This window comes from Lissotriton vulgaris, chromosome 7 (genome assembly GCF_964263255.1).
Source record: "Lissotriton vulgaris chromosome 7, aLisVul1.2, whole genome shotgun sequence".
In the NCBI taxonomy this organism is placed as follows: Eukaryota; Metazoa; Chordata; class Amphibia; order Caudata; family Salamandridae; genus Lissotriton; species Lissotriton vulgaris.
Genome location: NC_141695.1, coordinates 253,793,965 through 253,807,830, shown reverse-complemented (window position 1 = coordinate 253,807,830; position 13,866 = coordinate 253,793,965). Strand labels below are relative to the sequence as shown.

Here is a 13,866-nt window from a genome sequence, read left to right as displayed (position 1 = left end):
TGGCCTGGTAATTCAGAGTCCGTTACCACCAGTACCCGTCAGGATGATGTTGCAACAAGCCCTCTTCCTGCTTCTCTGTTAGTTCGTTGTTCACATCTCTTGATTCTTTCTGCACCTTTCTTCATCTGTCTGGAATTCTGGTGCCTCTTTCTGCATTTCTCTTGCTTCCCTCTGTGCCTTTATTCCTCTTTCTGCACGTCCTACCTCTGTAGGCATAGTTAGAAATTAGCATTTAAAAAACCTTTAAAATTCACTGAAAAAACACAGGTTTAGGGCACGTTATAGTTAGCTGGACATTTCAGTTGTACAAAACCAGCGAAATCCGGCCGTTAGTTAGTCCTGCTAATTATAACTCGTGTCCCCGCAATGCACTGCTAATTATGTCACATATTATATCACTCATGATATGGTCAGTGACATCACTGATTACATCACTGATGACATCTCAAATTACATCACTGATGACATCACCAATGACATCATTCAGTGACTGTGTGTTTCTGTAAAGTCTAAATATATTTGATATATGTCGGCCAAGCTGTATTGAAGAATGAGAGGGTGCATGAGTGTCTCAATGGATGATTTAGTAGGTGCGTGACTGACTCTATAAGTAAGAGATTAAACATATCTTACTGAATCCATGGGTTAGTGACTAAACTGTGTGAATGAATGTCTGTATCAGTCTGTCTGTTGTTGTGTAAGCAGCTGCATGGGTCCGTGAATAGCTACATGACTGTCTTTATGGGTTATTGATTGATTGTCTGAGTATCTGTATTGGTGCCTCAGTGTTTGTGTGGGTGGGAGGTTAGTGACTCTGTGCATAGATGTGTGAGTGGGTGATTCACTGGGTGTATGGATTCAAAAGTGCATCTGTAAAGGCTGCATGGGTGGGTGAGTGTGTGTGTATAGGTGTGTTGGTGAGTGAAGAGATGTCTCACTGGTACATGTGTGAGTAACTACATATATGTGAAAGGCAGTATATGTGAGTGTTGGAGTATATTAACGACTATATGTGAGGGTGAGTGATTGTGGGAGTGGTTGTATGGGGATGTATGACATTATAACGCATGCTTTTACAACGCATGCTGTTACAATGCAGGTTTTACTACGCATACCTTTACAACGCATTACACTTTGGGGTGCTGGATAGTGAATAGTTTAATTTACTATTCCAACTCCAGTCCCCGTGGACACTAGGGAAGGTGTTGGATAGTAAATTAAACTTATTCCCTATCCTAGAGCGCCCCCCAGTGTAATGCATTGTAAAGGTATGCGTAGTAAAACCTGTGTTGTAATAGCTTTGCGTCGTAAAAGTTTTGTTGTAAAGGATGTTTCCCGTTTGTATAAATGTATAGGTGAGTAAATGAAAGTGTGATTAATTCTTTGCATGACTGACTAAGTGTGTGAGTAACTCTATGGATGATTGGCGGTGTGTGAGTGCCTATAGAGGTATATGAGTGATTGTGATAGTCCTTTCCAACTAAGACTTTGGTGTAAGTTCATTTTAAATACCAGTATTTTCAGCTTGTCATTGCATACTTGGTCTAGTATGGATAATGTGATGGGGTCTTTGCAAATTATGGCTATTCCTCCTTCTGTCCTGTGTGGTCTGTCTAGTTGTTGTATGTGGTAGTCATCTGGGAGTGCCACTGTGATTGCTGGGTTGGAGTATGGATTAGTCCAGGTTTCTGTCAGGAACCCTATATGAGGGTTAGTGGAGGACAGCAGGTCCGATATATTAACTGCATTTTTTGGCAGAGACCTTACTTTGGCCAGACAGCAGTTCCAGCCTTCGCTATTATCTGTCCTAGGAGGGTGCAAACTGTGAAAGGGATAGTGATCAGATCTAATGCCCTGCTCGGTGGCTATCCTGACTCTCTGAGGCTGAGCTTGTATGCTTTGGAATTTACAGTTGTTGCATGAAAACGGTCCTATTACTTAGGTGTGGAGCATTCCTTTTTTACTGTTCTTCTGCTTGTATAGCCGTTATTAATCGTAACCAGCTCTTGACTAGTGTAGGTGTGAGAAGTGCTCACCTTATTAGTACATTTTTGGGCAAATTCGGTAGGTGTTCCTGCACATGGTGACGTCCAGGTGCAGACGGGCTTCGCGCCTTCTGTGAGCCAACGGCACGGCCGCTGCGTGCGGCCGCTGCACATCTGTCCAGGCATGTGATTTTATAGAGAGGTAAGCTAGCCTACTAACCTCCCATGTGGATTCGGTGGGAAATGGTTGAACCTCACTTCCGGTCTGTGGTGCCTTTCTTCAAACAAATAGAACAATCCGTGCTGGACCTGGGAGGACTCTGATTCAAAGTGCAAGAGGTGAGCTAATTATAAATAAACTAGCAGCCCGTCCCAACGTTGTCTGGGAGCAATTAGGCTTCAGGGCCATCGCTTGCCCCGACGTTGTCCGTGGGTCTCCCGGAGCCTTCCTCCATATATTGCAGTATTATACCTATGTTTACTTTGTATGCTTTTGTAACCTGCACACGTAACTTTTTCCTCCTGTAATGCACCGTTTGGCTCACTTTTTTAATGCTCCGTTTGTTTCCTCTTGCTACCTGCACACGTAACTTTTTCCTCCTATACCTCTATGTTTACTTTCTACGCTTTTGTAACCTGCACACGTAACTTTTTCCTCCTGTAATGCACCATTTGTCTCACTTTTGTAATGCTCCGTTTGCTTCCTCTTGCTCACGATGTACGCTTTTGTAACCTGCACAAGTAACTTTTTCCTCCTGTAATGCACCGTTTGGCTCACTTTTGTAAATCTCCGTTTGCTTCCTCTTGCTCACGATTTTCATTTTTTGCTTAATTTTTCTGCCGCTCACCGCATCTAAATAAATAAATAACCTACCTCATCCGCCACTCCTCACCGCCTGTCCGCCGCTCCTCACCGCCTGTCCGCCGCTCCTCCCCGCTCCTCCCCGCGCCATGTCCGCCGGTCCTCCTCGCGATCCTGGACACCGCCCCTCCCCGCGCTCCTCACCTCGGGCACGCACGTCGCGGCCCGCGCTTCTTCCAAGGGACTACTTTTTTTTCGGTACATTTTTTAAATAACGTACAATTATTAAGTTTATATAGCCTATGTCCATCTCCACACTCTGACAATTACAACGATGTATCGGCTGTGTGGATTGGCACTGTGGATCCCGAGTTTACCCACCTCAAAGGTTCAAAGTTCTTCCTTTATAATAGTAGTATATATATATATATATATTTATATATATATCTATATATATATATCTATATATATATATATATAGATATATATATATATATATATATATATATATATAAGCAGCCCGTCCCGACCTTGTCCGGGAGCAATCAGGCTTCAGGGCCCCTGCCCGCCCCGACATTGTCTGTGGGTCCCCCGGAGTAGCAGCCCGTCCGACCTTGGCTGCAGGGCCCCCGCCCGCCCCGACATTGTCCGTGGGTCCCCCGGAGCCTTACCTCATCCGCCACACCTCCCCGCGCTCTCGAGTTCACCAGTCCGCCGCTGCTCACCGCTCCTCCCCGCCTGCCCGCCGCTCCTCACCGCTCCTCCCCGCCTGCCCACCGCTACTCACCGCTCCTCCCCGCCTGTCCGCCGCTTCTCCCCGCGCTCATGTCCGCCACTCCTCCTCGCGCTCCTGGATGCAGCTCCTCCCCGCGCTCCTGATATCAGCACGCACATCGCGGCCGGCGCTACTTACATGGGACTACTTTTTTTTTTCATACATTTTTTAATTTATATAGCCTATGTCCATCTGCACACCCTGACAATTACAACGATGTATCGGGTGTGTGGATTGGCGCTGTGGTTCCCGAGTTTACCCGCCTCAAAGGTTGAAAGTTCTTCCTTTATAATAGTAAGTATAGATAGCTATAAGGTCCTTCCTTCTGACTGGATCGCTAAGTTACATGTCCTAGACATCTTCCCTAAGATTGTGAAATATTTTAAATACCTAGATGTCACCACGGATAACTCCCTCAATCTTGACTTCAAATCAAAGAAATCCCAGCAGACTGTCCAATCTGCAGACCGGCTGATCATCCCTACGAGAAAATTGCTCCCTGAAATGGTTAAGACTTGAATCTTGCACAGCTCGTAAAAGAGCACGTATCACATAGAAAACAATACATCTAAATTCCTCATTCCAACAGCTGATGGTTATTACAAATGTACATATTGCACGTCGCTTGCACTTGTACTGCTGCTCTCGAAGTATGTTCTCTCTCTACTGACCCCATATTTATACATTTTTTTAATTTCCTAGGGTTATACTGATGCAAGCCACAAAGGTGCATAGGCCTCATTTTCCTCACTATTGTAATTTCTCTTCCCCCTTCGGATATTGCTCCCGGTTGTGTCCTATCACCCTTTGCAGTAAAGCACTCTATCAGTCTGGAGTCTAGCAGTTTAAACATACGAGGCGCAGATGTGTAAATGTGCATGTGTGTGCTGTATGTGGTCTATTGCCATTGATGGCTGAGGAGTGGCATGACTCGAGAGAAGCCCCTCTTCACACTCTATGATGGTAATAAACACAATATTACACTGCATATCTGAAAATATACTCCATGTATGAGTCTCGTATCTGCTCAGAAAATGAGCATGTGTTTTACAGAAAAATCTCATTAACTGTCATTTCCACTGTGCCCTCCCCGCGTTTGCTCCTGTGCTACCCGTGCTGAATTCATCTCATATTCAGCCTAACCTCCGTTTATCCTTTTCACACAGAATGAGTGTTTCCCAGATCCCAGTGGGAGAGCCCCCTGCCCTCTGCGCTGCGGGGAGGAACCCGCGTCTAAGGCCTCCGTGCATGTTGTGGTAGCCTGCTTGACCCCCAGCTTCCTTGAATGACCTGTCTGTCACTCACTCTCTGGCACAATGCAGTCTGATAACATATGACACAGTAAGGCATCGGAGGGGGCCATGGCAAGCCTCAGGAGGAGAGGCTGACTGAGGTACACATAGCCTACTTCAGAGCCCGACTGTAAGCTGTATTATCTAAAAAATACACTTTTTGAGAGCGTGAGCAGTAATATTCATAAATAGTTGTGCGGCCATCAGCCCTGGCTATGGTTCAGTGGCATGTCACCCCACTACCTAAGAGTACTTGCACCAGTGCGTGTCATGCAGCAGCCTGTCTAAACACACATATGGCACAGAAGTGTTAACTTTAAAACATACCGGCACTCTCTCACTAGTACGTACTTCATTCTGATGACCAATGACTTCTTGTGGCAGCTGAGCCCGGCTGCTCGTGCTGCGTCTGCAAGCTGGTATCGGATCCGCTCCGGAAAGTCAGATGCCAATAAGAGCTCTGCTCCTTTATTGCTGCACTGCTTCGCCGACAAATCATGAGGCCTGCCTGCCAGGTGCCTCACTCGAGTAAAGCACAGATAGGCCTGGGGTCGAGGGTTCAGACACTGGGCGGGCGAGATCCCAGTGTGTCCACCAACCCGCCCGTGTCCATATGTAATGTAACGTGTGCTGTTATAAAGTGCTCCTATAACTTCGGCACGAGTTGTATAAAAAAAATAGCGTCCGTCCTTTTTGAGGCAGAACCGGATAGGAGTCCGCTTGATTTCCAGTAAGTCGCCCGCCAACCCTGACAGTAAACATGAAGCAGCACACTGTAACGCCAAGCTTACTGTTTGCAGCCCAGTGACTGGCATTGTCGGCGCTCGAGGTCAGTCAATATCTAGTTACCAGCGTTTGATGTCAGCACGCATGTCGCGGCCGGCGCTACTTCCATAGGACTACTTTTTTTTTCTCGTAAATTTTTTAAATAACTTATATTTTTTTCATTTATATAGCCTATGTCCATCTGCACACCCTGACAATTACAACGATGTATCGGGTGTGTGGATTGGCGCTGTAGTTCCAGAGTTTACCCGCCTCAAAGGTTCAAAGTTCTTCCTTTATAATAGTAGTATAGATATAGATGTGGAAGTTTAAAATAGTTGTGCCAATAAGGCAAGTTTAAAACAATTCAACAGCAGAACAATGATATGAGAGTCCTTTCCCAGGTGCTCTATTAGTGCAGTTAATCAGCTAAGCTCTGTGCAATTTTAAAACAAGAAAGGACATTTTAAAAGGAGCCCTTTTCCAGGCATTCCACAGTTGTGTGCACTTTTGCTGTACAAATCACCTTAGAAGCCTTAAGCACGTCCGCTGTGCTTCTGTCCAAGCATGTGATTTTATAGAGAGGTAAGCGAGACTGCTAACATCCCCTCTGGATTCGGTGGGAAGTGGTTGAGCCTCACTTCCAGTCTGTGGCGCCTCCCTCCAAACAAACGGAACAATTCCTGCCGGACTGGGGAGAAGGCTGATTCAAAGTATATGTCATCCTTAGGATGCCCCTCGATTAAGGGCGCCACTCCACCACAGTTCGTTTCACCAAGATACTTTATTTAAGGAAACAGGCATTTCCCCTTCTGTAAAGATTCATTCCTGACGCGTTTCAGAGTCCTTACTCCTTCTTGGCATAACAGGCTTCCAAGGCACTTCCTTTTAAACAATGTTACCAGCTCCTCCCCGATGGGTCAATTTCCTCTAATTGCATGCTGGGGGTTGTAGTGTCTTAGACATAAATGTCACCCTCCACTAGGACGTGTTTAATGCCAATATCGATTTAAAATGTATTTTACAGCCCTGCAGTGGGCTACAGGCAGAGAAACGGTGCGGTTCATATTGAAGAGAACTACGGTGCCATTTACGGGTTCGCAAAGTTCACTCCTGTGTGGTCCCTTTTTGTTTTTCGGGCAGCGCATCCTCCACGGTTAAGCCTTCTGCATGTTACTTATCCTTAGGTTGTCCCTCGATTAAGGACACCTCTCCACCACAGTTCATTTCGCCAAGAAACTTTATTTAAGGAAACCACATTTCCCCTTCTGCGAAGATTCATTCCAGCCACGTTTCGGAGTCTTTACTCCTTCTTCATAGGAATATTGGCATAAAAGGCTTCCAAGGCGCTTCCTTTTAAACAATGTTACTAGCTGCTCCCCCATGGGTCTATTTCCTCTAATGGCATGCTGGGAGTTGGGAATGAATGTTTATGTGCAGGAAGGTGTCCATTCCTGCACATAAACAATTATTCCCAATGCAGGCTTCCTCCCTCTATTGTGCAAGGGTGCCTGCATTGGCACCATGCAGCTAAATTTAGCGCCATCACAAGGGAAACACAGGGGTACATTGTATACCTGTGAATATGGTGCATCCCTGTGTTTGAAAATGTCGGGGTGCGCTGTCAAATTTGCCGCAGCTCCACCCTTTGACTTTTTCTTGAACTATACCCCCTTGAGTGGAGAAGTGGGAAAGAATGGATAGAGACGGATGTATGACGTTACGACGCATGCTTTTACCACGCATGCCGTTACAACGCAGTTTTTACAACGCATACCATTACAACGCATAGCGCTTTGGGGTGCTGGATAGTGAATAGTTTAATTTACTATTCCAACTCCAGTCCCCGTGGATAGTAGGGAAGGTGTTGGATATTAAATTAAATCTATTCCCTATCCTAGAGCGCCCCCCAGCGCAATGCGTTGTAATGGTTTGCGTTGTAATGGTTGCGTCGTAATGGTAGTGCGTTGTAAAAGTGGTAAAGGAACCCTATATGAGGGTTAGTGGAGGACAGCAGGTCCGATATATTAACTGCATTTTTGGGCAGAGACCTTCTTTGGCCAGACAGCAGTACCAGCCTTTGCTATTATCTGTCAAAGGGATAGTGATCAGATCTAATGCCCTGCTCGTGGCTATCCTGACTCTCTGAGGCTGAGCTTGTATGCTTTGGAATTTACAGTTTTTGCATGAAAACGGTCCAATTAATTAGGTTTGGAGAAATCCTTATTTACTGTTCTTCTGTTTGTAGAGCTGTTATTAATCGTAACCAGCTCTCGACTAGTGTAGGTGTGAGAAGTGCTCACCTTATTAGTACATTTTGGGCAAATTCGGTAGGTGTTCCTGCTCCTGGTGACGTCCAGGTTCAGACAGGCTTGCCTTAGGCGCCCTCGGTGCGCCAATGGCACGGCCGCTGCATGCGGCCGCTGCACATCTGTCCAGGCATGTGATTTTATAGAGAGGTAAGCTAGCCTACTAACCTCCCATGTGGATTCAGTGGGAAGTGGTTGAACCTCACTTCCGGTCCGTGGTGCCTCTCTTCAAACAAACAGAACAATCCGTGCTGGACCTGGGAGGACGCTGATTCAAAGTGCAAGAGGTGAGCTAATTATAAATAAATGTGGAAGTTTAAAATATTTGTGCCAATAAGGCGAGTTTAAAACAATTCAACAGCAGAACAATGATATGAGAGTCCTTTCCCAGATGCTCTATTAGTGCAGTTAATCAGCTAAGCTCTGTGCAATTTTAAAACAAGATAGGAATTTTTAAAAGGAGCCCTTTTCCAGGCATTCCACAGTTGTGTGCACTGTTGCTGTACAAATCACCTTAGAAGCTTTAAGCACGTCCGCTGTGCGTCTGTCCAGGCATGCTATTTTATAGAGAGGTAAGATAGACTGCTAACCTCCCCTCTGGATTCGGTGGGAAGTGGTTGAGCCTCACTTCGAGTCTGCGGCGCCTCCCTCCAAACAAACGGAACAATCCCTGCTGAACTGGGGAGAAGGCAGATTCAAAGTATATGTCATCCTTAGGATGCCCCTCGATTAAGGGCGCCACTCCACCACAGTTCGGTTCACCAAGATACTTTATTTAAGGACACAGGCATTTCCCCTTCTGTAAAGATTCATTCCTGACGCTTTTCAGAGTCCTTACTCCTTCTTGGCATAACAGGCTTCCAAGGCACTTCCTTTTAAACGATGTTACCAGCTCCTCCCCGATGGGTCAATTTCCTCTAATTGCACGCTGGGGGTTGTAGTGTCTTAGACATAAATGTCACCCTCCACTAGGACCTGTTTAATGCCAATATCGATGTTAAATTTATTTTACAGCCCTGCAGTGGGCTACAGGCAGAGAAAAGGTGCGGTTCATATTGAAGAGAACAACGGTGCCATTCATGGGTTCGCAAAGTTCACTCCTGTGTGGTCCCTTTTTTTTTCGGGCAGTGCATCCTCCACGGTTAAGCCTGCGGCATGTTACTTATCCTTAGGTTGTCACTCGATTAAGGACACCTCTCCACCACAGTTCATTTCGCCAAGAAACTTTATTTAAGGAAACCACATTTCCCCTTCTGCGAAGATTCATTCCAGCCACGTTTCGGAGTCTTTACTCCTTCTTCATAGGAATATTGGCATAAAAGGCTTCCAAGGCGCTTCCTTTTAAACAATGTTACTAGCTGCTCCCCCATGGGTCTATTTCCTCTAATGGCATGCTGGGAGTTGGGAATGAATGTGTATGTGCAGGAAGGTGTCCATTCCTGCACATAAACAATTATTCCCAATGCAGGCTTCCTCCCTCTATTGTGCAAGGGTGCCTGCATTGGCACCATGCAGCTAAATTTAGCGCCATCACAAGGGAAACACAGGGGTACATTGTATACCTGTGAATATGGTGCATCCCTGTGTTTGAAAATGTCAGGGTGGCACTGTCAAATTTGTCGCAGCTCCACTCTTTGACTTTTTCTTGAACTATACCCCCTTGTGTGGAGAAGTGGGAAAGAATGGATAGAGATGGATGTATGACTTTACAACGCATGCTTTTACCACGCATGCCGTTACAATGCAGTTTTTACAACGCATACCATTACAACGCATAGCGCTTTGGGGGGCTGGATAGTAAATAGTTTAATTTACTATTCCAACTCCAGTCCCCGTGGATAGTAGGGAAGGTGTTGGATAGTAAATTAAATCTATTCCCTATCCTAGAACGCCACCCAGCGCAATGCGTTGTAATAGTTTGCGTTGTAATGGTTGCGTCGTAATGGTAGTGCGTTGTAAAAGTTTCGTTGTAAAGGTTGTTTACCATAGAGACTGTCCTCAAGAAAAGTGCACATTGATTGGACGAGAGGAGAAGAAGAAGCAGCACAAACTGCAACATTTCTTTTGACTGTTTACTTTTGTGCATCTTATAAAAGTAGGCTAACACACTTTTTTTATAGCACCTTTCTCTCTAAGCTCCTACCCGTACCACACTGAGGCTGAATGCTAACAGCTCTATGTTGGAAGCTGAATGCTGATTTACTATCCTAAACAACCTAATTGCTGATTGTAGTTGCTACTGCATGATTATTTTGCTTATTTGTGCTGAAGCCTGTACTGAGTTTTTGTGGACCTCGTTATAGGAAGTTCAAATGATTCTGATTGATTGAATTTTGAGCTTCAAACTCTATCTCACTCTTTCCTCTCAAATATGGGTTTCTGATAACACCATTTTGCCCCATTCTTTAGAATGTTTTTTATTCCTATATGTAAAGTGCTGAATCAATTACTTTATGTTTTTGTTCTAACGATATTTTTATCTCAATTATCTAATTTTACTGATGTATTTTCTGATTGAATAAAAAAAGAGAACTCACTAAATCTTTTATTGAAAATAGCACCCTTAAAACTATTCAAAACTCTCATTATTGACTGAACTTGGAAATTGCATTGTGAGAATGAATTTTGTGATGCGTACCTCCTTATCTTCTTATAAACAATGGCAAACGTCTGTCGCAGAAAAGTTGGAGCAAACACAGTGAGTGGGGCTTCAACCCTGTTGGTGTGAAATAGCGATGTTCAACAATTTTTATTGAAATAAAGTGGCCCATATGGAGAATTAAATAACTAAAAAGTGGCAAAGGTTTGAAAATTACTGCAGGTTTGAACTTATAAAAGCACTCTCTATAAGTGTTCTGCAAGTTATGGAAGATTGCATCGATTTGAGCTTGCTGCAGGTAATGCTGGCTTTAATAGCAATGCTTGTTTTTATATCAGGGAAATCAAGCAGTAAAATCCCACCCAGCAGACCATAAAATAGGCCCGCTGACAGCCCACACACTGACCCAACAGACTAGCTATCTCGCACAGCCTGATTTCCCTCTCAGCTAGTCCAACGCACTGTACTGCATGGGCAATTCTGAACTGAGGAAATAGCAGCGTTTAGACATGTCACATTACATACTCTGTAGCACACCTGGAGATGGTGCATCCCTGTGTTTGAAAATGTCGGGGTGCGCTGTCAAATTTGCCGCAGCTCCACCCTTTGACTTTTTCTTGAACTATACCCCCTTGAGTGGAGAAGTGGGAAAGAATGGATAGAGACGGATGTATGACGTTACAACGCATGCTTTTACCACGCATGACGTTACAACGCAGTTTTTACAACGCATACCATTACAACGCATAGCGCTTTGGGGTGCTGGATAGTGAATAGTTTAATTTACTATTCCAACTCCAGTCCCCGTGGATAGTAGGGAAGGTGTTGGATATTAAATTAAATCTATTCCCTATCCTAGAACGCCCCCCAGCGCAATGCGTTGTAATGGTTTGCGTTGTAATGGTTGCGTCGTAATGGTAGTGCGTTGTAAAAGTTTCGTCGTAAAGGTTGTTTACCATAGAGACTGTCCTCAAGAAAAGTGCACATTGATTGGACGAGAGGAGAAGAAGAAGCAGCACAAACTGCAACATTTCTTTTGACTGTTTACTTTTGTGCATCTTATAAAAGTAGGCTAACACACTTTTTTTATAGCACCTTTCTCTCTAAGCTCCTACCCGTACCACACTGAGGCTGAATGCTAACAGCTCTATGTTGGAAGCTGAATGCTGATTTACTATCCTAAACAACCTAATTGCTGATTGTAGTTGCTACTGCATGATTATTTTGCTTATTTGTGCTGAAGCCTGTACTGAGTTTTTGTGGACCTCGTTATAGGAAGTTCAGATGATTCTCATTGATTGAATTTTGAGCTTCAAACTCTATCTCACTCTTTCCTCTCAAATATGGGTTTCTGATAACACCATTTTGCCCCATTCTTTAGAATGTTTTTTATTCCTATATGTAAAGTGCTGAATCAATTACTTTATGTTTTTGTTCTAACGATATTTTTATCTCAATTATCTAATTTTACTGATGTATTTTCTGATTGAACAAAAAAAGAAAACTCACTAAATCTTTTATTGAAAATAAAACCCTTAAAACTATTCAAAACTCTCATTATTGACTGAACTTGGAAATTGCATTGTGATTATGAATTTTGTGATGCGTACCTCCTTGTCTTCTTATAAACAATGGCAAACGTCTGTCGCAGAAAAGTTGGAGTGAGTGGGGCTTCAACCCTGTTGGTGTGAAATAGCGATGTTCAACAATTTTTATTGAAATAAAGTGGTCCACATGGAGAATTAAATAACTAAAAAGTGGCTAAGGTTTGCAAATTACTGCAGGTTTGAACTTATAAAAGCACTCTCTATAAATGTTCTGCAAGTTATGGAAGATTGCATCGATTTGAGCTTGCTGCAGGTAATGCTGGCTTTAATAGCAATGCTTGTTTTTATATCAGGGAAATCAAGCAGTAAAATCCCACCCAGCAGACCATAAAATAGGCCCGCTGACAGCCCACACACTGACCCAACAGACTAGCCATCTCGCACAGCCTGATCTCCCTCTAAGCTAGTCCAACGCACTGTACTGCATGGGCAATTCTGAACTGAGGAAATAGCAGCGCTTTAGACATGTCACATTACATACTCTGTAGCACACCTGGAGATCTGAGACTGGTGCAGCTTTACAGGCATATCACTTGGAATGTTTTTGAGTAGGGGAAAAATGTTTATACAACAACAACAACAGAATTATGATTCCCATTGTGAAATGAGCCGAGGGTGTTCACCACTAGGAATGAAATGGAACAGTAAGGGGTATCTCCTTGGTTGTCACTCTATAGAAAGAAATTGGCTTCATTCTGTCCTGAGAATTTGGCTCCACTGACAGATTTGGGGTATATCATATTTGGCTTAGTGTGTTTAAAATACCCAAATGTTTAAATGCCATTATTTCTGAACTTTAACTTTGACATAAGAATTGCTTCATAGGGTTAATCTGAATAAGACAAATACCACACGAGCATAAGGTATAACAAATGGAGGAATTTTCCAATTTTCCCTAAGGCGAACTGCCCGTGTGCGTGAGCTGCTACAAAATACAGTTATGCATATTTATCAGCTTTAACTTTATTGAAAGAAACAATAAGCTGAATGAATTTAGCATCTTAAACAAACCAAAAGGGCTCTTCTGTGTTTCATAATGGCCCATACTTATGTTTACTTCAGTAACATTTTGAGGGGATTGAAAGCATTGACAGAAAGAGAGAAAAGAAGAGAGGTACAAGTTTGATCGATACATTTGCTAAACCATATAAATTAATTTTCTCTGTCATTTTTATTTTCAGGATGTTGAAGATCATGGGATCATCTTCTTTAGAAACTGAGATTGAAATGTGCAACAATTATTGCTGTGTGTTGGCTTGCAAATCAAGCGAATAAATTGATGTTTATTTCACAATATACTTTAAGTAATATGTAATAAAAATTGATTTGAAAATACTTAAGCACATTTTGCCTGTTTAATAATCATCACATGCAGTATCGCAAATAAAAAAAATTACCTCCTTATGTCTGTTTAACTGAAATGTAAGTTTTTATTTTAAGAGTATGTGTGTGCGATATGTAATGGGCATTTTATTATTGAATAGACCCTGATAATGTTTCTACTATAGCAGCTTGTGTAGTTTCACAGTTTCCTTGCTCCTAGATTGACTGCACAACTTTCTGGTGCAGAAGACTTGGGGCATCATTACGATGTCCGGTGGTCAGACAGCTGACTGCTATTGAGGTGGTCGGTAGACCGCCTGAAGAGCATGTGGCAGTCTCACCACCTTATTAGGATATTACCAACAGGCTGGCAGTCAGAAAGGTGGTGGTCCCTCCATAGTGGCAAGGC

The 13,866-nt window shown here is 43.5% G+C and overlaps 1 protein-coding gene across 1 annotated transcript in view; it reads left to right on the top strand.

The window, feature by feature from the left end:
* The window catches only part of LOC147701321 (putative methyltransferase DDB_G0268948), a 496,840-nt gene extending 483,333 nt beyond the window's left edge, over positions 1-13,507 (top strand). The window contains exon 7 of the mRNA XM_086928630.1: positions 13,316-13,507. Coding sequence (XP_086784756.1) covers positions 13,316-13,409 — 94 coding nt within the window. The 3' untranslated portion in view covers positions 13,410-13,507. The remainder of the gene's footprint in view (positions 1-13,315) is intronic.
* Positions 13,508-13,866: the final 359 nt, after the last annotated feature.